This window comes from Fusarium flagelliforme (genome assembly GCF_020744385.1).
Source record: "Fusarium flagelliforme strain FIESC 12 MPI-CAGE-AA-0113 chromosome Unknown B0J16scaffold_4, whole genome shotgun sequence".
NCBI classification, from domain to species: Eukaryota; Fungi; Ascomycota; class Sordariomycetes; order Hypocreales; family Nectriaceae; genus Fusarium; species Fusarium flagelliforme.
Window position 1 is genome coordinate 3,263,356 of NW_025763506.1, and position 22,027 is coordinate 3,285,382.

At 49.2% G+C, this 22,027-nt stretch overlaps 7 protein-coding genes across 7 annotated transcripts; 5 read left to right on the forward strand and 2 right to left on the reverse strand.

Annotated features, from left to right (window-relative positions):
- The first annotated feature begins 1,036 nt into the window (after positions 1-1,036).
- On the forward strand, positions 1,037-5,695 carry B0J16DRAFT_342271 (Oxysterol-binding protein-domain-containing protein). Its single transcript, XM_046127889.1, has 3 exons — positions 1,037-1,389; positions 1,689-4,272; positions 4,323-5,695. The coding sequence occupies exons 1-3, from the start codon at positions 1,370-1,372 to the stop codon at positions 5,541-5,543; spliced, it is 3,825 nt and encodes a 1,274-aa protein (XP_045983285.1). The 5' UTR covers positions 1,037-1,369; the 3' UTR covers positions 5,544-5,695.
- A 171-nt stretch (positions 5,696-5,866) lies between these two features.
- B0J16DRAFT_287423 (thioesterase-like superfamily-domain-containing protein) lies at positions 5,867-7,453 on the forward strand. Its single transcript, XM_046124133.1, has 3 exons — positions 5,867-6,243; positions 6,370-7,263; positions 7,324-7,453. Exons 1-3 carry the CDS (start codon positions 6,127-6,129, stop codon positions 7,372-7,374), a joined length of 1,062 nt encoding a protein of 353 aa, XP_045983286.1. The 5' UTR covers positions 5,867-6,126; the 3' UTR covers positions 7,375-7,453.
- Positions 7,454-7,786: 333 nt separating this feature from the next.
- On the forward strand, positions 7,787-9,605 carry B0J16DRAFT_342274 (aspartic peptidase domain-containing protein). Its single transcript, XM_046127890.1, has 4 exons — positions 7,787-8,336; positions 8,394-8,683; positions 8,730-9,432; positions 9,491-9,605. Exons 1-4 carry the CDS (start codon positions 8,030-8,032, stop codon positions 9,574-9,576), a joined length of 1,386 nt encoding a protein of 461 aa, XP_045983287.1. The 5' UTR covers positions 7,787-8,029; the 3' UTR covers positions 9,577-9,605.
- Positions 9,606-9,626: 21 nt separating this feature from the next.
- Positions 9,627-12,738, reverse strand: B0J16DRAFT_399494 (uncharacterized protein; the record flags this gene model as incomplete). Its single annotated transcript, XM_046132444.1, has 5 exons — positions 9,627-11,534; positions 11,589-11,649; positions 11,697-11,911; positions 11,970-12,045; positions 12,250-12,738. The coding sequence occupies 5 exons, from the start codon at positions 12,736-12,738 to the stop codon at positions 9,976-9,978; spliced, it is 2,400 nt and encodes a 799-aa protein (XP_045983288.1). The 3' UTR covers positions 9,627-9,975.
- Positions 12,739-13,107: 369 nt separating this feature from the next.
- B0J16DRAFT_414980 (Molybdopterin biosynthesis MoaE) lies at positions 13,108-13,933 on the forward strand. The gene is made up of 2 exons (XM_046133488.1): positions 13,108-13,486; positions 13,543-13,933. The coding sequence occupies exons 1-2, from the start codon at positions 13,342-13,344 to the stop codon at positions 13,887-13,889; spliced, it is 492 nt and encodes a 163-aa protein (XP_045983289.1). The 5' UTR covers positions 13,108-13,341; the 3' UTR covers positions 13,890-13,933.
- A 334-nt stretch (positions 13,934-14,267) lies between these two features.
- B0J16DRAFT_355931 (ferric reductase like transmembrane component-domain-containing protein) lies at positions 14,268-18,143 on the reverse strand (the record flags this gene model as incomplete). The annotated part of the gene is made up of 4 exons (XM_046129442.1): positions 14,268-14,424; positions 14,476-14,654; positions 14,984-14,987; positions 15,547-18,143. The coding sequence occupies 4 exons, from the start codon at positions 18,141-18,143 to the stop codon at positions 14,268-14,270; spliced, it is 2,937 nt and encodes a 978-aa protein (XP_045983290.1).
- A 2,343-nt stretch (positions 18,144-20,486) lies between these two features.
- On the forward strand, positions 20,487-22,000 carry B0J16DRAFT_342287 (ribosomal protein S5 domain 2-type protein). Its single transcript, XM_046127891.1, has one exon. The coding sequence runs from the start codon at positions 20,752-20,754 to the stop codon at positions 21,757-21,759; it is 1,008 nt and encodes a 335-aa protein (XP_045983291.1). The 5' UTR covers positions 20,487-20,751; the 3' UTR covers positions 21,760-22,000.
- The last annotated feature ends 27 nt before the right edge of the window (positions 22,001-22,027 follow it).

Consider the following 22,027-nt stretch of genomic DNA (forward strand, 5'->3'; position numbering starts at 1 on the left):
TTCTTCAATGTAGAGGGCAACCTTTACAACTTCATGTCACTCCTATTATGTTAATGTGTATAGAATGAATACATACCTATCTTACGGCTAGAAATTATATCTAATGCAGGAACAACCGCAATAACATGACCATGTTTCGGAATGTCTCACTTGACTGTACAGTACTATAGAGCGCTCACGGTATCGCAAATTGATGTCGAGTGGTCAGTACTACAGTACTATATTTGCTTATCAATTAACGCTTATCGATGCGCTGTTTAACTGTTTTGGTATTTGGCAAACTCGGGTCAAGAGTCACAAGCTGGATTTCTGGATGCAGAAGCAAACGTCAGCGGCTGCGACTATAACCTGTTCTGTATTAGATCGTCGTTTCGAGCAATAGGGTCCTACAGTCGACGTATGCGTTACTCGCAAATAGAATTGAGGCGAATTTTTTAAACATAACCGGAACATCCATCCTTTGGTTTCACATGCCTTGAATGGTTGTATGTTAAGTACTGCACTATCATAAGTACCTACCTAGGTATGGAGGTTAACTTTCCTGTCTGAATAGATTCTTGGCACTTGGCAGTCTATTCTCAACTAGGTACGGTAATTAGGACTCGGAGCTACTGTACAGGAACAAGGCTAGAGCGGCTGTCACTACAGTACTGTCCTGTACTGTATTGCTTGGTTGATGTTAAAGACGTCATTGGATATGAGGAGAAGCTTCTACAGTACCTAATGGGCTAATGGTGGAAGGTCTTGAAACAGCCCGTCCAGTGACAGACTGAGGGGCATGGAGTTCTGGAAAGGTGACGAATATCCAGGGCAGTGCTTGGCTACTAACTTATGCCATGATATAATAGGATGGAGAAATAGCCGATGTATGGCGAATGCTACCATTTCAACTTATCATGTTGATTTCTTCTGCTTTCGGAGGTTATCAATTCAGTGGTGGCTGATCTTGAGGGTGTCGGGCGAATATCCGGGCACCTCCACCTGGCGTGAAGCTCTAAAACTTACCTACCTACCTAGTACTAAGCCCCTCTTCAGCCTCCACTGATGGAACTTATGCTACCAACTCTATTGCCTTACCAGTATCCAATCCGTAACGACAACGTTGTTTGATCAGCTAAAACTAACCTGACGAATTCATCAACCAAGATTGTTTCTACCCGGCCACTTTTAATCCTTTCCCCTCCTACATACTATCAACCCTCAGTTCTCTCTCGCCAACAACACCAGAGAACAGCATCTACACGCGAATTCTTGGCATTGGCCAAAACAACCCCTGTTATCGACATTATAGCGGGCGCGCTACCTTGCTGCACATCCAGCATCTGGCCCCTACAGCAGTCAAGGTAGCTAGCTGGAGACGTCGGCCAAGATGTCTGACATTGGTGATAGGTGAGTTGAATGATAACTTAGTGATACCTCCTACTGTTACAGCACCAAATAAAGCATCAGCATCCGCATCCACCTTGCTTGGCCTGCCAGACTGATTCGCCATTCTCTCTGGCTGCATGCACCTACCTACAGTATCTGTGTCCATGTCCACATCAGACATTGGATGTTTCTCTTCTTATTTAAACTTAGCTTCCCCTCCGAGTCTGGCATTGACTTACTCTGGACTGTTTGACCAACGCCAACCACCCCAGCATCAAAATCGTTCCACCTACTGACCGCTGTTTATCTTTTGTCTTCAGCACCCACAAGCGGTCCAAATCCGCTGCCGCCCTCTCTCTTCTGCGGCGCAACAATACTCGAGACGAAGAATCCGGTTCCGAAGACGGGAGGCTTCGGCGAACTCCCTCATCCTCGACCCCGACCCCGATCAACCCCATGGCGCACCAACAGAGCCCCCGTGGCCACGCCGCCAAACAATCCGTCTCCTCGGCTGGTCTCTCTCCTACGGCTTCCCACTCGCAACCACCCAAGCCTCAGCAGACCGTCGCATCGCCTGCTGCCGAGAAGAGCACTGCAAGCCTCGAGCAATCTGTCCGCAAATTTAGATTTGTCGAGGCTCTACGAAGCGGCGATACCTCATCCATCTCCCGCGCCATTCGCGAAACCGCCGAGAACGCCCCCCGCCCGAGTATTTCTTCGGTAAACGGCTCCTCCACAGGTGCCCTCGATGATACCACAATTCTTCATTTAGCTATCCAATGTGCTGAATTCCCCGTCATTGAGTACGTCTTGTCCGATGGACAGGGATCGATCGATGTGAACGCTCGTGACAAGGATGGGAACACCCCGCTTCACTTGGCTGCGATCCAGGGCAGAACCACGGTGGTGAAACTCCTCTTGGAACAGAAGGACATCAACGATGCTATCGCAAACGCCCAAGGCAAATTGCCACTCGACGTAGCACGAAACCCTGAGATTTTCCAGCTTCTGCAGCTTTCGAGATCGCTCTTTGCCGAGGCCAAGGTCAAGCAAGTGCAAGAGCTGATTGCGCGGGGCAATTATGGCGCACTTGCTGGAGTTCTCGAAGAACATCGCGTCAAGACTGTTCTCGACATCAACAGCCCCGAATTCGCATCCGAGCCTGTCACGGTTCAGACTGGCGGGACACTGCTTCACGAAGCTGCCCGAAAGAAAAATACCAACCTTATTCAGGTTCTCCTTCTCCACGGTGCCGACCCGTTCCGTCGCGATCGTAAGGGCAAGCTGCCCCAATCCGTTACCAGTGACGACGCTACAAAAGCTATTCTCAAGAAGTCTCCTGCAGCTGTTGCTGCCCAACGAGGAATCCAGGAGAAAGCAGTGCTTGGACAGGCTGCTTCTCAGGGCACACCGGGCTCTACCTCCAGTGATCCTCTCGCTGGACGAGAGGCCCGTGAGATGAAGGGCTATCTCAAGAAGTGGACCAACTATAGGAAGGGTTACCAGCTGCGTTGGTTCGTGCTCGAAGATGGTGTTCTCAGTTACTATAAGCACCAGGACGACGCAGGCTCGGCCTGCCGTGGAGCTATCAATATGCGAATTGCCAAGCTTCACATGAGTCCCGACGAAAAGACAAAGTTCGAAATCCATGGAAAATCGTCAGTCAAGTATACTTTGAAGGCAAACCACGAAGTTGAGGCCAAACGATGGTTCTGGGCCCTCAACAATTCAATCCAGTGGTCCAAGGATCAGGCGAAGGAAGAAGAGAAACGAGCAGCTCGTGGCGCAGAGCTTTTGAGGCAGGCCAAGGCTGATCCCAGCACACTTTCCCTCCAGGAATCTCATAGCGAGAGTACCAGTGTAACGGACCTGCGCAGAAACAGCTCTCAGATTCCTAGCCGATCACTTTCAAAAATATCCTCTGTCGATCAACGACCAAGCCAGGCCAGTCCCGGCACTACTGGTAGCCTGGAAGACGACGAATTCGTGGATGTCGAGACGGATGCGGGTGCCTCAAGGGTACATAAGAATGGAGCACTAACAAACAACGACATGGATGACGAGGATGACTACGGCGATGATATGAGCATCCATGAAGAGCCGACTGCCACGAAAGACGCATTGAATATCACGGCCCAGTCAGCTAAGCTTCAGCTCGAAACAATGTCTCATGTTCACCAGGCCCTCATCAACGAGCTTAACCAAAACCCCAACACACCTCTTTCTGATAATAGCGTATCTCAAGCCTTGGGTACATACGATGCTGCGATTCGAAGTCTGTCAACCCTCGTGGCTGACTTGCTCCGGATATCAAAGGACCGTGATGCTTACTGGCAATACCGTCTGGACAGGGAGGCAAACATGCGACGCATGTGGGAGGAGAGCATGGCACAAGTGGCTCGTGAGCAGGAGGTTCTGGAAGCTCGTGTCGGAGAGGCAGAAAAGAAGCGCAAGGCAACCAAGAGGGCTCTGCGGGAGGTCATCGAAAGTGGCATCCCTGTTGGGGCTGAGCTTCCCGTGCAGGACACACATGTAGAGAAGGAGTTGGATGATGGTAAAGAAAAGGAGGACGAGGAAGGACAGTTCGAAGATGCAGCAGCCAAATTGCCAGCACCCGGACCAGCGTCTCCCGAGCCACCCACAATGAAGAGTGTCCGAAGGAAACCTACAATCATCGTGGACTTATCCGAGAGCGAATCTGAACAAGAGGACGAGTTCTTTGACGCCGTGGATGCTGGTCAGGTTGAAGTATCGGAACTGCCTGCTGACGAGATTAAGCCCAAAAGCCAAGATATCGTGGTGTCTGGCGGAATGGACATCAGCTCCTCGTACAAGGGTTATGAGAACGGTATCCGAACCAGGCTCAAGATGGATGCTGATGACCGGCCCAAGATTTCTCTCTGGGTAAGTGGACTGTGTAAAAGCGAAGTTACTGTGATGCTGACTTGGAACAGGGAATTCTCAAGTCTATGATTGGCAAAGATATGACCAAGATGACTTTGCCTGTTTCGTTCAACGAGCCTACTTCACTCCTCTACCGTGCTGGTGAGGATATGGAATATGCAGATCTGCTTGATCTGGCCGCGGATCGAGCCGACTCAATTGAACGACTCATCTACGTGGCCGCATTTGCTGCTAGTGAATATGCTTCCACCATTGGTCGCGTGGCTAAACCTTTCAACCCCCTTCTGGGAGAGACGTTTGAATACGTGCGACCCGACAAGGGTTACCGCTTCTTCATCGAACAAGTCAGTCACCACCCCCCTGTTGGCGCCGCGTACGCAGAGTCGCCCAAGTGGTCCTACTGGGGAGAATCGGCCGTCAAATCCAAGTTCTACGGTAAATCTTTCGACATCAACCCATTGGGTACATGGTTCCTCAAACTTCGTCCTACTGCTGGAGGTAAGGAAGAGCTTTACACGTGGAAGAAGGTTACCTCTTCAGTCATCGGAATCATTACTGGAAACCCAACTGTCGACAACTACGGTATCATGGAAATTAAAAATTGGACAACAGGGGAGGTTGCCCACGTCGAATTCAAACCACGTGGTTGGAAGGCTTCTAGCGCATATCAAGTATCTGGAAAGGTCACTGATGCCTCTGGCAAAGTGCGCGTCAGTCTTGGTGGTCGCTGGAACTCCAAGCTGTATGCTCGCCTAACTCCGGGTTACGAGGCAGCAGTCGACGAGCCCAAGGAAAGTGGTGGCGATATGGCACACAGCGGTCTGACTGATCCCAACCGGGCATACCTCATCTGGAAGGCGAACGAGCGACCAGCTGGTATTCCCTTCAACCTGACGCCATTTGTTCTGACATTCAACCATATCGATGATCAGCTGCGCCCATGGCTTCCTCCTACTGACTCTCGTCTCCGACCTGACCAGCGTGCGATGGAGGACGGAGAGTATGACTTTGCTGCCGAGGAGAAGAACCGTCTAGAGAACGCCCAGCGAGCTCGCAGACGTCTTCGAGAGGAACGTGGTGAAGAGTTTGCGCCGGCTTGGTTCCAGAAGGCACGTTGCGAGATTACGGGAGAGGAGTATTGGCAATTTAACGGCAAGTACTGGCAGCAACGCGAGAAGGCTGGTCCACAGGGCAACCCTCAAGCTGCTTGGGAGGGATTGGAGCCGATTTACGAAGATCATGTGGATGAGGACCAGGATACAGTACGGTGATAGTGTTTTTTGGGTTCCAAGTTGTTAATCATTACCGATCAAAGGAAACAAACACAGTCGGGGTACGAGATGGATAGGAGGAATGTCGTATAGAAGAGAGGTCAAGAGTGGTTAGTATGAGTTGCAATGAATGTCGCTGAAGCATGACGGCCAAGTAATTTACTTTTTGTTCTCTACTATCCGTATTGATGTGCCGTTATAAATTCCGGACCGGAGAATAAGTGCTCTGTACCTACCTAGGTACTGTAGAGTGTTGAGTAACATCCAATGCCGGTCACGGGTTGGCCGATAACTCGGTCGACTCGGCCCCACGATCGGCAGAGGTCCGAACCTCGGCAAAAATTAATACCTAGTCTTGTCCTGTCCCTAACCTTAAACTTGTCAGGGGCGGGTTACGTATGAGTCTCGTCTTTCTTATCAACCTATCAAAGTCCGTCCTTAGCAGCACATGAAAACGCTCGGTCTGCAGTTTTATCCTTCTTCCCAATTCATTTTATACCTTTCTCCCTCCTACCAGAACCAAGTTACAAGTTTGCTTGTTAATAGCAATAACGCGTTTAATTGACGCGGACAAGGTTATAGAATGACCGTTATCGAGGGAAACGTTAGACCAACGCTCCTGCGACCACCAGAGCACGATGAAAATAAGTCTTTGATTGAGAATGTCTTGGACGTTACAGAGCTCAAGGTTCTAGGAAAGGTAAGCTATACTTCACCTCATCAAACTACATAGTGCGATCTATGGTATTATACCACAAGACGCGTGCAACATCATATATCCATCTCTTTGTTCACGTCTAAAGCACAACTTGCTAATCAAACGCAGGATATCTTCACAAACACACATCCTCAATGGCAGCCACCCGGAGCCCGTGGTATCTATGGTGGCGCTGTCATCGCACAATGTCTCGCTGCCGCGCAAAAGACAGTTCCAGAGACTTTCTTGGTGCATTCCCTTCATTGCTACTTCCTTCTCGCTGGCTCATCTGAGACCCCAATTCTCTATCACGTCGAAAGGGTGCGCGATGGCCGCTCGTACGCGACACGTACGGTCCAGGCACGACAGAAGGGCGCATGCATCTTCACCACGACTATCAGTTTCGTCCGTCAGGTAAGCCCGGATAAGAAGCAGCGGGAAGTGAGCCATGCGGCGACTCTGCCCGAGAACGTGACTTCACCGGCAGATGACTGGGATGGTGAGCCAGAATGGGCAAGGACAGGACCTTTCCAGAGTCATAGGATTGAGGTGCTGGGCGCCAATGACCCTGTAATCAAGCCGCAGGACCGTAAGAGCCGACAGTGGATGCGATCACGACAAAAGATCTCTGCTGCAGGCGGCCACCAAGCACATCTCAATGCCCTGGCCTATATGTCGGACAGCTACTTCATCGGCACGGTCTCCCGTCTCCACGGTCTATGGCGCTTCCCTTTCTCGCCGGAAGAGGTCCCCTCGCTGGATGAAAAAACACGGGAGAAAGTCAAGGAGATGTGCGAGTTCGAAGGGATGGGCTCTGACGTTGAGGACTGGAAGAAGAGAGATCACGTGGGCATGATGGTGAGTCTGGACCACAGCATTTACTTCCATGAGCCGACGGCGGTCAAGGCAGATGAGTGGATGTTCACAGAGACGGAGAGCCCGTGGGCGGGAGATGGCAGGGGCGTTGTCACGCAGAAGATCTATGGCAAGGATGGAGCCTTGCTGGCGACGTGTTTCCAAGAGGTGAGTTTTGACGTGTTCTTCCTTTAGGCTGTGACGTTTTGAAATACTGACTTTGTGCAGGGTGTTGTCCGGCTCAAGCAAGACGGTGGGGAGAAGTCTGCAAAGCTGTAGCTTGCTATTAGTTCGTTTTGTTTTATTTACTGATACCATACCTAATATTACTATCTCGGCCTCAAATATGGACATTATTCTCTGAAAATAGTCTCAATTTCCTGATTAAAAATGGAACACTGGAATCTTGAGTATAGTATCTGTATATACTGGAGGTATCAAGGATTCAAGTCGATACTATAAGGTTTCTTAGAAGGATCCAAGGATTTGACAGCGTCATCCTCCACTATCCACTCAGCCACTAGAGCGTTCCCCAGGCGTTTCCACCGCTAAAAGCGCTCAGAATGGTTCTTTTCACGGATAAGTAGCCAATTAAACTGTCCCTGGCTTTTAGTGGCGCCGCCAATGCCGTCTAACCGTCAAGTCTTGGCTCATTAAAATAAACCATCAAAGAGTATCAATCATTCCTCCACTCAAAACTATCCTATCTTTGGCTCAATTCTCCCGTCTCCCTTTTTTTTTTTTATAGTTTTAATCTAACTGATTCTGGGGATCAGATATCGTGGGATTAAGCTTATTCTTGTTCATTCTTTCTGTTCATTCTTTATTTCTCTCTCTCTCTGACGTCCATCTGGAACTGTAATCTCTGATCGACGCGTGCCAGATTGATTCATCAGTGGATGTACTATCAAAGTTTCGACCGTTAGTCAAAGTCATGCGTACTTCCACTATCCTCGCTTCACTCGCTGTAGGGGCTTCTGCTGGCACAGTTTCTGTTCCTTTTGTGAAGAACGGGTTTCATCATGGCGCCTCCATCGAGAAACGCGATACTCTAGACCTTGAGGCACTGAATAACATCACTGGAGGTGGATACTATGCCGAGTTTTCGATTGGAACGCCGCCCCAGAACATTAGCTTCCTTCTTGATACTGGAAGCAGCGATACCTGGGTCAACTCCAAAGATACCGATCTCTGTCATAGCAAGAAGGCGCAACAAACAAATGGATACTGCATGGCTACTTGTAAGTTATACTCGTACTCTCAACTATTAAGAGACGACACTAACAATGAGTCTCTAGTCAACCCTGACAAGAGTCGTACATTCAAGGTTGTTGACCGTGATGGTTTTGATATTAGATACCTAGACACTCGGCGAATTGAGGGTGATTACTTCAATGATACCGTTACCATAGACGGTAAAGCCGTCAAGCAGCAGCAGCTGGGTCTTGCAGTCAAGTCTGTTCGCCCAACCGGTATTATGGGCCTAGGCTTTTCTGCCAACGTTGCTGCCAACAAGTCGTATCCTGCCATTGTCGATAACATGGTATCTCAGGGTCTCATTGACACAGCTGCTTACAGTCTCTGGCTAGTGAGTCAACTCTGAAACTCCTTGAACCATCGCTGACCAAACACAGAACGATCTCAGTTCCGATCAAGGAACCGTCCTCTTCGGTGGCATCGACACCCAAAGGTTTTATGGCGAGCTTGCCACCCTCCCCCTACTGCCCGAATCTACCAAGTCCCTTAACATCACCTCCTTCAGCGTCGCCTTGAAGGGTTTGGAGGTCAAGACGCCAAAGAAGCCAGACGGTATCAAGATGGACTCTCTCAAGAAGAACACAGTCGCGATTCTCGACTCTGGTTCCACCGTTTGTCTCATGCCGGACGCTCAGGTCAAGGAAATCTACAAGGCCTTCGATGTCCTCAGCGTGCAAGATGTCAACATCCCTTTTGTGGACTGCGGTTACGCAAAAGACAAAGGCAAAGGCATCAACTTCGACTTCGAGTTCGACAACAAGACAATCTCTGTCCCCATGAGCGAAATGATCGTCAATGCCTTCCCTGACAACCAGGATATTTTCAAGGACCCCCGTCTCGACTATTACTTCAAGGGCTGGGATGGTGTCTGTATGTTTGGCATTTCACCTTCCAGCACCTACGGAGTACAGACTTCCACTTTTACGATCCTTGGCGACACGTTCCTACGCTCTGCTTATGTCGTTTATGATTTGGCAAACAAACAAGTGGGAATCGCTGAGGCCGCCCATGGCGGTAAGGAATCAAAGATCGTTGACCTCAAGGCCAATTCCAAACTACCAGCTGTTTCCGGACTTCCAGGTAAGTCGCCAACAACTCTTTCCCTCGCCTAGTTTGTTGTTATCTAACCCTTCCTCAGAGCCCGAGAACGATGCCGGTCACATTTCTCCCGTTTCCTTGGTGAGCCTCATCGTAGCTGCGGGTATTGCTTTGGCTGCTCTGTAAGCATTCTGGTATAATTCATACAGCGTAGAAGATAGGCATCGTGAGCATATTAGAATAGCATTTTAGATGAACTGTCGCTAGAAGGCTTTTGTGGTATTTATGGTATATTTTGTATATATAATACGATACCCCTGGTTACATATATACATACAAAACGCTTTCACGACTACCCGTTTACATATTTCTCTGAGTTTCCATATAAGACCAGCACAATGTTGACAGTAGCTCGGGTTACTAGACAACAGAAAACAAGAAATCGTTCAAGACTACTTAAGTCTATAGTATTATTAAGACGGCAAGTTTCACTCTTAATCCGTGCTTCTAAAAAGGAAATCTCCATAACGCCCGTCCATTTATATTCCCAGGCTTTAATGAATCCAGGCACTGTGAGTCGAGCTCTTAGCCCATCTTGTTGTATCGCTCCCGTGCCTTGTCTTGCACAGTGTTCACGTAATCGGCGTAGGTGTTCTTCGTCTTGCGCTCAGCCAACTGCGCTGCATCGCCCAGATTACCGCCCTCAGCACCCAGTCCAACACCTTCCTGGTAGGCATTTGTCTCGATGACTTCAGTCCGCCCCTCCCCACTGGCTCCTAGACCTGCACCTGTAGACCAACCCATTTTGGCCAACATGCCTGCTCCCTTGGACTGGGCAGGCTTCGGGGTCGGTCTGGCCTCTTCCGTCTTAGGAGCGGGTTTGGGTTTCCCTTGCGATGCGGGCATGGGCTTGGTGGGTTGGTTGTAGACGGCTCGTCTCTCCTTGGCGCGGTCACGGTACTGGGAAGTAGCATTAGCAATGTCGGGGTTCTCCTGGGCTTGCTTCTGCAGTCTCTTGTCGCGCGTCGCTAGTCTGGGCAATGCAGCCTTGACTTGCTCCTCGTTTTCCGTCGCATCCTTATGGTTCCGAGATCTTTCATGGATGTTGACTTCGTCTACTGATTTGTACTTTCGCATGCAGATCAAGCACATCAGTCGATCGCGGTCAACATAGGAAACTGGAGGTTCCTCTGACGCCGATGGTTGCTGCGTGGAGCTACCAGGCGTACCGACCTCATCGGGTGAAGCCTGCTTGTCGGGAGCTGTGATCTCAGGGGTGCCGAGCTTCGCAGTCCCAGAGATAGAGATCTTGATGGCGCTCTGAGGTTTGGGGGCATCTGCACCAGATCCTGAAAGGTTTATACGTAGCGGTGTTCGATTCACATCGCTGAATTCGGCCTTTTCTCGCCTCACTGGCCTTGCCTCCTTCTCCTCACGAAGCTCGTTGCTTTTCTGCTGCCACATAGCCATCCGGCCTGCCATCACAGGTGCAGATTTCTTCGCGGACAAGGCTGCTATGCTTCCCTCTGCTTTGCGTTTCTTTGATTTTTTATCGGTTGCTTCTTCTTCGCGCGCCTTCGTTTCCCCCTCACCTTCGGGAGGTTGTTCAGTGATAATCTGCTGACTGGGATAGACATGATGATCCCTGTAGCGGACCCTAAGGTTCGGGTTGAACAGAGGATTGAACGACATGTGTTCTATAGCAGGTACAACCTCTCGCTCTTCAGGAAGAAAGACGCCCATATGAGTGCTCGCTACCGTCACTGGGCAAGCGGCGACAGTGAATGATCTCGACTTTTGGAACTTGGTCACAGCAGCTGTGGCATCTTCCACGGTCCAAAATTCAGCAAATCCGTATTTAAAGGATTCATCAGTGCTAGCATCGCGCATGAGAAAGACTCGATGCAGGGACCCGGGTCGGGCGCCGTAGCCTGTGGTATCACCAGTCGGTGCTGTAGACTTCAGTTTCGGTGCGCTGTTCAAGGTGTCCTTGTCCTTTTCAGGCTTCACAAGCTCTAGGCGCTTCATATCGCTGGCTAGCATGTCCTCTGTTACAAACGATGCTAAAGGATAGACAACAAGGATTTGCGCAGGTACATCCGAGGCATCTGCCATGCCTGTAAGACTCAACTGCCATGCTGGAGCTAGCGCAACAATGTTAACTTTCGCTACTGCTAACGCATCTGGAGCCGACTTACCAGCTTGAGGGCCACCACAGATCTTGCACTTGGTACGGGTAGAATAGTTGGAAAAGTCACACTGTCTTCAATCAGCAATTGCGTAGTCGACGATGAGAGTTTACTTACGGTTGGGCAAGTCCAATCGCTGCCAGGGATGCCACGGACATCTGTCGCATCGCGCGAATCTCGACTTCGAGCGTAGTGAATGTACGCATCGAATCTCCCTTCTGGGACATCATCAGTGGAGTGTGCCATTTCAACAAGAAGCTTTGGATAATGCTCTCTCATAAAAGCAACTGCATGATCAACTTCTTGAAACTGCACAAACGCTCTACGATTTCCTGTTCGAGCACGTCAGTTTCTATGTAAAACAATATATATATAGCATGTCTTGCTTACCTTTGGAAGCGGAAATGCGGACGTCTATTGACGGGAAGTCGGCGGCAACAGGGTTGCTCAAGATACTGTCTCGAAGCTGCAGGTCCGTGAATTAGTCTTGAGAACTGATACGTCGACTCTTTTCAAAAGATATGTATTGTGTCGCCAGCATTATTATGATGAAGAGATAGGGGCGACACCTTGGTATGCTTTCCAGAGTGATTGTGTTTCCTCTCAAAACCAAAGGGGGCTCCATTGTTTGTTTGCTGAAACAGTTTGTTTAAATCGGCAGGGTACCAACCTCATTCGACGATACACTAAATGGCAGGCCTTCAAGAATGACGGTATCGCTGGGTTTGCCGGCGTCTCGTGTCGGGCTGTTGGAGCGATGGTGGTGATGATAGCTTCCAGATGGGGACCGCGATCGAGGGTCATCGTTGTCGTGATATGTTCTTCTGCTGCTTTGGTGCTTATGGTCCTCGTGATGCCGTCTCCCTTGATCGTCATCGTCCACGTAGCCATCATCATACATGCCTCGGTAGTCATGTTCGTCGCGAGCGTTGTAGCGCGCCTCCCGGGTTCCGCCACTTCTTTTTGAGTGCACGTCGTCGTAGCTACCAGATCGGTAGTCGTAATCGTAGTCATCATTGTCCCGGTATCGAGAGTCTCTTCCTCGAGAATCGTCGTGGAAATCTTGCTTGGGTGGAGATCTGGAATGATCTCGCCGTCCCGTAGGGAAGTTAGCTACGAGGCTCAAATCATCCATGGAGGTCCTTCTCGAATGCCCCATCTCCGCCTGAGGCGCGGGTTATGTGTTTACCCTGCCGCGATCGGTAGCCGGCGTCTCGGTCTTGATATTCGTCGTTACTATTCATTCTTTGATGGTCGTCCCTCGAGCGATCGGAGGATCGCATGTAGTGATCGTCGTGCATGGTCAGTTCAGCTTGTGGAGTTTTCCTTGGAGGTGAAAACAAAAGAGGAAGTTGGTTTCATAAAGGAATCAAACTGTACGAGTGAGAAAAGAAGGAGTTTGTGAATCAAAGTTCGAAAAAGTCAAGGCGTACCCGTACCGTACCTTTCTACCTAGGTACCTACGTCAGGTGGGGCTTAGTCATTTACGGCGCGATGTTAGCAACGCTCAAGTGACTGCTTGTAGCATCAGCAATTAATTATATATTGATACTCATATAAACTATCAGGCAAAACAAATCTATCATATAGGACCAACAGTTTATCTATAGTGCGTGTCTGGTTTTGCTTCGAGATAAATTACGGGCGCAGCACCCACAATGGTATGATTTGAATTTGAGGTCTCAATATTCTCATAGAAACTGAGAGATAAACTTATAACTTACTCTCCATACCTACTCCGTACATACCATTGGATTCCAAAATGGCCAACACAGAAAATACTCAAGATGTCTGGGAACAAACCGACCAGGACTGCTACGTCGCTCTAACACACGATCACCTAAACGCCCAGGCCATTATGGACCGTGTACGCAGTCCCTCGGCTGGCGCTATTGTTCTCTTCGCAGGCAAGCTCTCACATTGCCTATCTTCTATTGTTCTTATGAGTCTAACTTGATAACAGGAACCACCCGCGACAACTTTGCGGGGAAACCAGTCAAGGAATTACAGTACACAGCATACCACCCTCGTGCTCTAAGGTCTATGCTTGCCATTGCAAAAGACATTCGTGACAAGCATGGTCTCCGTGGGGTAGCTATGATCCATCGCCTTGGTGCTGTTCCTATCGGCGAGGAGAGCATCCTGATCGCCGTATCGTCCCCGCATCGACAAGCAGCATGGAGAGCCGGTGAAGAAGCGTTGGAGGAGTGTAAGAATAAGGTTGAGGTATGGAAACGGGAGGAGTTCGAAGGTGAGGAGGGGGTCTGGAGAGCCAACAGGGATGGAGCTGTAGGACAGCGCGAAACTTAACACTTTCATACATGTAGACAAGTTCACTCTTTTTTCTTTTTGGATGTACTTGATTGAAATTGTAAAGATTCATTCGCTGAAACTGAGATTACGACTTTGCGCCTTTGACTCTTTTGCGGCATTCCGGACTGTTATGCCTCGACTACCCACCTGCTAAAAACCACGATCGTTGTGTCATATCAGATATCCGAGCCCTTGAATTAGCTCGGTTTGGGTCTTCCCCATCATGATTCTATCTTAGGTGTTTCCTTCTGGTAGACTGGCGGAGGTTCTTGCATGAACTCAAAGGGACAGCGGGGAGGGTATTTGGTGCGTGATCCACCATACATCACTATTATTTGTGTAAGTAAAGATAGAAATGGATGCAGACGGTTGACTTCAAGGGAATGGTAACTTACTGATGTGACCATGGTATGCCTCTGTGAAGGTCACGTCTATGCCCATTCCGGGAATATTTATGTCTTCTTGCCATGCAGAAGGATAGACAACAATGCCATACTCGGAATGGAGGACTTGCCAAAATCCAAGCGGAGGGCTATAGGATTTATTAGCTGACGCTCAACCTCTCTCTAATGGAGATTTATACCGATACTGGCCGCGCTTTACACAGGCGTGCATGAATAGGCATACGTTTTCAAGAACCAAATGACCTGCCTTGATAGCGTCGTCAAGTTGGTCTTCTGCAAGATCATGAACACGCTGGAGACGGGCTTTGGAGAACTCCATGGCTTTAGACCATCCTTTGGTCATCTTATCGAGGTCTGTCTCTGGCCACGCCGACATTGTTGTTGATTATCGAATTCGAGGTTTGGGGTAGTGTTCGAAATAATGCGTAGGGTATAAGTGGTCGTATAAGTACGATGACGATACTGCACTTGACAAGAAAAGAAACTGGCGAAGAGTATGTATGTATTCGGAGGCGAGAGTATTGTAAAAAAGAATTTTATCAATGATCGAGAGTTCAAAGAGATGTTGTATTTTTGAGGACCTCTTTGATTCAAGGCTTGACTTGACTTGACTTGACTTGACTTGACTTGACTTGACTTGACTTGACTTGACTTGACTTGACTTGACTTGACTTGACTTGACTTGACTTGCCTAGGTACCTAGGTCGTTAGGCGCATCGCAACAGAAGCGCAAAAGGAAGCCATCAAGGTGCTTGCTTCCTTCATCATACCTAGGTACTAAAATGGACAATCACAGCCACTTCCAAACCCCGCAAGGTCCTCAGTTGATCTAATTCCCCAATCACGATTTCCTAAATTCCTTGCTTCATCATGACTTCTATTGTAAGAGGGGGAGGGGCATTCGTGAACCCTTATGGCCACTTTCCATATTCTTCTCCATCTGTCATGAATGCCATCATGCCATATCTTCTCTTAAGATCACGGGACCAGATAGACTTTTGACATAATGAATTGTCATAATAGTAAGCATTCATAGATGGATATTATATAGCTTAGGCTCGATGGCCACATCTTCCAGCTAAGTGCACCTTACATTGTTTAAGGTGTGGATATGTACTAAGGTATACTAAGTCATCAAAATTCAAAACGCTCATGGTATCTCTTTGCTCCACTTCGTCTCTTTTCCTCGCCAACTTATAAAATTACAGCCTCCTCCAAATTACGTGCATCCAGGGCTATCGGCCTCCTACAGAGCGTAGTTCTCTGTGTGTAAGAAGATTTCTTCTAGCTCATCATCGCCCCAGATCTCTGCCTGGAGTTGAGCTACCGTGTTGGCAACACCAACTCTCATGGCTGGCGGGCCACAGACGAACACAGCTGTGCGTCGACCGAGAATGCCTCGTCCATCAGCACCTCCGGTTGCCCATTCTTTGAGCATGTAGCCCAGGTCTGGTCGCCCATACTCGACGCTCCAACCTCCGTCGATCTGATGAGGCACTGGAAACGCAAATCGCATCAAACTCTTCTGGAACTCGGTTGGGGTTTGCGGGAACCCAAAATCGAAGCCAGATGGTGGTCCAAAAGTGGATGTAGGTCGTGGTCGTCCGGCCTCGGGGTTGGCCGTCCTAAGATGTGCAAGCTCCGGAGCTCGCACCGGGAATGCTTCTTCCTCGGTGGGGAACGATTCTGGAAGTCGCTGAGGTGATCGAGGTGCGTAGTTGAACTGAGGAGGATTGTCATTCTTCATGGGTCTGAAGTGAAATTCTCCATCGTTCACTGTAGATTCATCAACATCTTCGATCGGAGGTTTCTTATCTTCAGGATAGCCATGCCCTTCAAGCCTTCGGAGAGATTCCTCCCGGTTGGTGGGGGGAGGTCCTGGGGGTGGAGGTGGGAACGAATGAGGCTGGAGATACTTTTGCTGTGGAAGAGCAGTAATGCGGTCCTCATCCTCAGCACGAAGCTCGCGCTCGCGCTCTGGGTCCCCCTGAGCCTCAGATTGGATTAGGGCGGAGTTTCTCTTGGAAGCGATACCCGCGACAAATCCATCCAGCTTATCATGGAACATGTGGCTCAGGGCTCTGGGTCCGTTGGGGCCATTGGGATTGTTCTGGTTGAAGGGGCCTGCGCCGTCCAGGTTTGGACGCGATCTTACAGCCGAGGTCACAAAGAACTTGCAAGTAACGCTCTCTGGGGGAGCGGCCTCACGGCAAATCCGCAGTTCCTCCCTAAACCAATCCATAGCTTCCAGTCGCTTCAAAGCCCAGACCACCACAACCTTCTTGGTAATAGCTTTACCATCTCTCATTCTTTTGATAAGGTTGAGAAGTTGTGACACGAGTGCTGTGATGCCACTACCACCTGCAATAAGAATGCAGGTGTCGAAGGCAGCAAGATCGCGACGCATGCCACCGTAAGGGCCATCCAGGAACGCACGATAAGTATGGAAAGGCCCTTTTTCAATGGCAGTGTCCAGCACCTTGCGTGTAAATCCGCCGTAGGGTCGAAATACCAAGGTGCAGTCACGATATTGCTCGCCGTACTCTGATGGGAAATCATCGCTACATAGGGAAGAAATGGTGAAGGGGTGGTTCTCGAAGATGGAAATCCCGGGCATTCGCAAGTATACGTATTGGCCAGGCTTCCACTTCATCTGTGTTGGGATAGTGACTTTGATGGCATTTTCGGCCATGAGAGTAATGGCTGCCTCATCGCCAACCATAAAAGACATGCGCCAGGGCTTGAGCCAGTTCAACTTGAAAAGCCTCAAGAAATAGCAAAAGGCCCAAATGCCAATCGTTGTGTAGAGATATGCCCAGGACATGAGGAAGTTCTTTGTGTGCCAGAACAGGAGACCGACGTAAACCATTCCAACTGGAACGTGGAGAACCACAAAGACCTCGTAAGCTGTTCTCCTGATGAAAGGGAGCGAGGCGACGCATAGCCAGATAAGTGGAACGAGACAGGCAATACCTGTGCCGTAGATGATGCCACTACCACCAGGAAACAGGCGCTGAAATACTTCCATACCACCATCATCCCAAACAGGCTGGATATAAAAGGGGATAGCGTGAATAAGTGATAGAAGCAAACACAGATAACCTGCCCATCGATGGAAGACATTCAGCCGCTCTGGGCCAATGCCAATAATAGTGGTAAGTAGGTTTGCTTTCATGCTGGTCGCAATGATCCAGGGGGTCAAAGCGATAGAGATCATGCCAGCTCGGATAGCCAGCGGAGGTGACCCAAACTGAATGCTCTGCCAGTAGAGAGGTTGTTGTAGGAAGCAATAGAGCACCACAAAGACAAGAGTGACGAATACAGTGGTGAGAACTGCCAGAGAGGAGAATGTGACTCGGCGTTTTCCCCATACGAAGTCTGGAATGGGGCGATAGAATATCCATCGAAACAGAGCCAGCGTGTCATTGATGATGTTAACAGAAGAGAAGTGCGCCTTGGGTCGGAAGTGCTTCTCGCCCATCGCGTCGTGGCCTTCAGGGAAGAAGTGCTGACTTTGACCACTTCTCATTCCAGACGTGGCTTCAATCTCAGCATTATAGAGGTTTTGGTAATGTTCCTCTACTTCCTGCTTATAAATAGCTTGTCGAATTTTGTCTTGCCAGAAGTGCCAAACGCGCATGATGAGCACGGTGCCCATCAAGGCGAGTGCAAAGTAGGACCATCCTCGACCATATTTCCCTGACTTCTCCCATGGATCGATTGTATGTGCTTGAACGAGACCCGGCGGGCTTGTCGGTGTCAAGGGTATAGAAATCCGTTTGACTAGACCTGAGATGTTATTTGCGGCCTCTTCGAGGGTGTGGCGGATATTTGAGTTGGGAGCCATTTCGACCAGCGTTGAAACTCCAGTAAGCTTTATAAAAAGAATTGGCGACAAAGCGCAAGAAACACTTTTAATTCGACATTAGGTGATACTGTATGTCGGTCTGTATGAGTTATAGTGAGGCGAAGAATCCAAGTCGGTAGATCGTAAGCCGGTAGAGTATGCACGAATGAGACTATCAGTTGGCTTTTAGATATACCAAATTCTTTGATCAAACCTGCAAAGGCAAAGACAAATAACACATTGAGATGGTAAACAAAAAGAACTCTGTCGGTTTGTCCTAAGGTGTTGGGAAGCAGGGTCTTAAAGGCGGGAGCTACAGTGGAGTCTAAATGGGCATGCGGCCGAATATATGGCCTCAGACGATCAGATCCTCACCGTTTAGCGGAGAACAGTAGAGCTGCAGAACTAAGGCTCAGCAGGAAAAGTACTAACAAATGTACTGCATATGGTGGGTGTCTCTTGTGATATGGCGGCGGCAAGCTTGTCACTCTGGGCAGGGGTAGGTAGGTAAGTTAGGGAATTGGAAGTGGATTTCAAGATTGACGTGCGGGAAGAGTGTGCAGCAAACGAGTCAACATACAGCATATGTACATATGATTGTGAACGGTGGCTAAAGAGCTTCAAGGGGCCAGCGGCTGACGGAGCTCTGATATTGGCTGGTTGTTGAAATGCCGTCTCCCCACGGTGGATCATCCGGCTGTCACACAGCCGCGAGCCGGCACAGTCGAGAGAAACAGACGCAGGTTGCAGACGGAGTGATTAAGGTGGGTGACATGCAGAAGTATGTAGGAAACACGGCCTAGAAAGGCAGAAACACGATGGCGGGAGGTCGATTTTTTCAAGGATCAGGAACCAGGATGGAGCTCGAGTACTACATGTTGGATCAGGGATCATGTTTCTTGCTTCTTTTCATGTGGTAAACTACTGCTATTACCATGGTTTCCTTTCTTGGTTGAAATAATAGCGTGATGAGCGCTAAAGGCAGCTTCATCATGGCTAGTGCATGCTGTACGAGACGAGAGATTAATTCTGTGATGATATAGCTCTTGGTGTCCAAATTCTCGACAACCGTTGGTTCAACCATGAGCGTGGAAAAGATGAGCGTCTGAGTATGACTTGGGATTGGACGCTTCAAAACACCCGATCGGTCTGGGCAAGCTGTTCCTGGAACTTGGACTCAACCTTCCAAAAAGACGGGTAACTTTTCTCAGGCGATGGATGGATTGGGGGCCGGATGGCGGAAGAGCAAGAGATGCAGCCATTATGTAGGTCGGTTGTGGAGACATTCAAGATGTAACGCTGTGCTGTGATGGTGATGAGTTGCGATAGGCTGCCCTGATTGGTCTAGTGACGCCGCGACTTTTCAGGCGGATTGTCAGCGGGCGGTAACAGATCAGCTTTGATTCGCTGTTGACATTGTCTAGTTTTCTGGGGTTTTAAGCGCATGCGCACTTCAATTCGTGCATGTAGATACAGTAGCTTATCTGCTAGGAAAGCTTTTGACCTCATTCGAGAATTCCCTTGCTCTTCTCGGCCACTGGAGGCTCAAAGGGGTCAGGAATCATCCGGGTGCGATAAGATGGGTCAGGAACAATTTCTTATCGATGTTGCTCCATCGTTCGATGTGACGGGGAAACGGCATACACCTAACCTAAGGCGAGTCGCACAAGACTGTTGTTGGTGATAAGTCGCCTCTCATGCACAGTGGCTGCGGACCGCAGCGGGATTAAACAGCGATGCCATGACGTGAGGGAACCAACAAAGGATCCGAGCTCCCATTTGTATGCACTGTAGAATGTTGGTCGCTTTTGCCATGCCCGCAGGGTGTCAGAAGAATTGACCGCCGAAAGCTTAAGAGACGAAATAATTTAGTCATCTTAGGCCGGCTTAGGCTAGCATTTAGGCTACTTTATTTCTGTAAAGTAAGTCTTGGAGGACATTTCTTCTGTTACCCACCTAGCATGCCTCCTGTCGGACGGTCTGACGGTGTAAGTGATGATGGTTGGTTGTTGGTGATGAGTTTGCTGCTTCTTGATAATGACGATCCGAACCTTGAAAGAGATGTTCCTCGTCATACTTCCCAGTGTGTAGTGGGCACAGAAATGTAAGTCGAGTGAAGAGAAATCGAGCAACAGAATCTTATGAAAGACACTTCTGCAAGCTCAGATGATACCCAAAAATACACACACCTGGCATCAGGTGCTATGGAGGTACGCAGTTAGACACATACTTGGATGTACATCTGGGCTATAAGTTGAATTATGAAAGTATGTTAAAGCTGAAAACAATCCATGATAATGGATGGACATGATTGCTTCCTTGCATAACGCACCAGTTCTAAATTCAACTGTTCGATGATAGCCTACCCTAAGTCTGTCGATAGAAAGCTAGGATCATCCCAGCCTCGTCAAAATGATACATTCTGACTGGTTGCAAAAAAGTCTTGCCCCACCAACGACTCCACGAGGCTGCGAACATGTCTACAACTTTTCATCATTGATTCAACATCAGGCCTGGTCAACAATCTCGACCGCCACACCAGGTTCGGTTTTTTCTTTTTTCTTAATCCGCGGAATCAAACGAAGAGACATCGCATACACTGGAAGAAATGGCGTCTGATGCCGGGCTCACTCGATCTACCTTTGCCAAGCTTTCACCTCACCCGTATCTGCTTGCCAACCTCAAGCCTACCAACGATGTACGCCCAGCCCGAAGCAATGGGCGAGCCTCAGACGAGGTCCGAGTCCCGACAGTAAACGCCTCAAGCTTGTCGCATGCAAATGGAAGCGCTCTAGTACGAATGGGCGACACCACTGTCATCTGCGGCGTACGAGCAGAGACTATCCTGACTCAAAACATCCCGAGTTATCGTGCCTCCAATACCGAAACGGAGCTGAAAGAGTACGACCTCTTGGTTCCAAACATCGAGCTTGCTACAGGATGCGCCCCCCAGTTTCTCCCCGGTGGACCACCAAGCACTCTTGCCCAAACTCTCAGCACACGGATATACTCCCTCCTTCACAGCTCCAAGATTATCAAGCCGGAAGACCTGCGAATATGGCACACAACATCGTTAGAAGATCTTGAAGCCGCCGAAGATCGTATGGAAGAGGACGATGTAGACACTGCCAACGAGAACCGGTCTGTCGTGGCTTACTGGGTGCTCTACATCGATATCTTCTTTATCTCATTCGATGGAAACCCATTTGACGCTGCTTGGGCTGCCACCATGGCCGCACTCCGAGACACAAAGCTTCCTGGAGCACGATACGACATGGACAGAGAGATGATCGTCTGCTCCCGTAAAGAATCCAAGTCTCTAAGCATCAACAGCATCCCAATCGCCTGCACAGCAGTCGTTTTCACTGGCAAAGAAACCGACCGACCCACTGATGGAGAGTTCTGGATGCTCGCCGACCCTGATAGGTTGGAAGAGTCACTCTGCGACGAGAGTGTGACAATTGTGGTGGACTGTAAGGATGACAATGTCAAGATTTTGTCACTCTCAAAGCATGGAGGAACGGCCTTGACTCCTCAGTTCCTCACATCAGAACAATTCCTGGGCTGGGCTACTAAGCGATGGGAACAATTCAGTGCCGCCATCGCGCAATCATAGTTTAATGATACCCTAATAAATAGATACCTGAACCTGATTGTTTCATGCCATGATTTTACTACAGTGTCATACATTGGAGAAGAAATGTGTCAATACCATTCGACCCACCCTTTCAGACTTTATTCTAGGGCAGGAGATACCGGAAGACAATTTGCTCTACCACTCATAAAGTGAATAGTAATGAAACTACCACGCCGCAGCAATATTCCGCCAGGAGAGGTAGATATTGCGTAAAGGGCTGAGCGGATGATGAGGAAAAAAGAAGAAG

What these genes read in the sequence shown, in the direction of transcription:
- B0J16DRAFT_342287 (XM_046127891.1), top strand. Translation starts at nt 20,752, where the DNA reads ATGGCGTCTGATGCCGGGCTCACTCGATCTACCTTTGCCAAGCTTTCA.
- B0J16DRAFT_287423 (XM_046124133.1), top strand. Translation starts at nt 6,127, where the DNA reads ATGACCGTTATCGAGGGAAACGTTAGACCAACGCTCCTGCGACCACCA. An exon ending in AGCTCAAGGTTCTAGGAAAG is followed by an intron (nt 6,244 to 6,369) that starts GTAAGCTATACT and finishes AATCAAACGCAG; the next exon opens with GATATCTTCACAAACACACA. An exon ending in TGGCGACGTGTTTCCAAGAG is followed by an intron (nt 7,264 to 7,323) that starts GTGAGTTTTGAC and finishes GACTTTGTGCAG; the next exon opens with GGTGTTGTCCGGCTCAAGCA.
- B0J16DRAFT_342274 (XM_046127890.1), top strand. Translation starts at nt 8,030, where the DNA reads ATGCGTACTTCCACTATCCTCGCTTCACTCGCTGTAGGGGCTTCTGCT. An exon ending in TGGATACTGCATGGCTACTT is followed by an intron (nt 8,337 to 8,393) that starts GTAAGTTATACT and finishes ATGAGTCTCTAG; the next exon opens with TCAACCCTGACAAGAGTCGT. An exon ending in AGCTGTTTCCGGACTTCCAG is followed by an intron (nt 9,433 to 9,490) that starts GTAAGTCGCCAA and finishes ACCCTTCCTCAG; the next exon opens with AGCCCGAGAACGATGCCGGT.
- B0J16DRAFT_342271 (XM_046127889.1), top strand. Translation starts at nt 1,370, where the DNA reads ATGTCTGACATTGGTGATAG. An exon ending in ATGTCTGACATTGGTGATAG is followed by an intron (nt 1,390 to 1,688) that starts GTGAGTTGAATG and finishes TTTTGTCTTCAG; the next exon opens with CACCCACAAGCGGTCCAAAT. An exon ending in GGCCCAAGATTTCTCTCTGG is followed by an intron (nt 4,273 to 4,322) that starts GTAAGTGGACTG and finishes GACTTGGAACAG; the next exon opens with GGAATTCTCAAGTCTATGAT.
- B0J16DRAFT_414980 (XM_046133488.1), top strand. Translation starts at nt 13,342, where the DNA reads ATGGCCAACACAGAAAATACTCAAGATGTCTGGGAACAAACCGACCAG. An exon ending in CGCTATTGTTCTCTTCGCAG is followed by an intron (nt 13,487 to 13,542) that starts GCAAGCTCTCAC and finishes ACTTGATAACAG; the next exon opens with GAACCACCCGCGACAACTTT.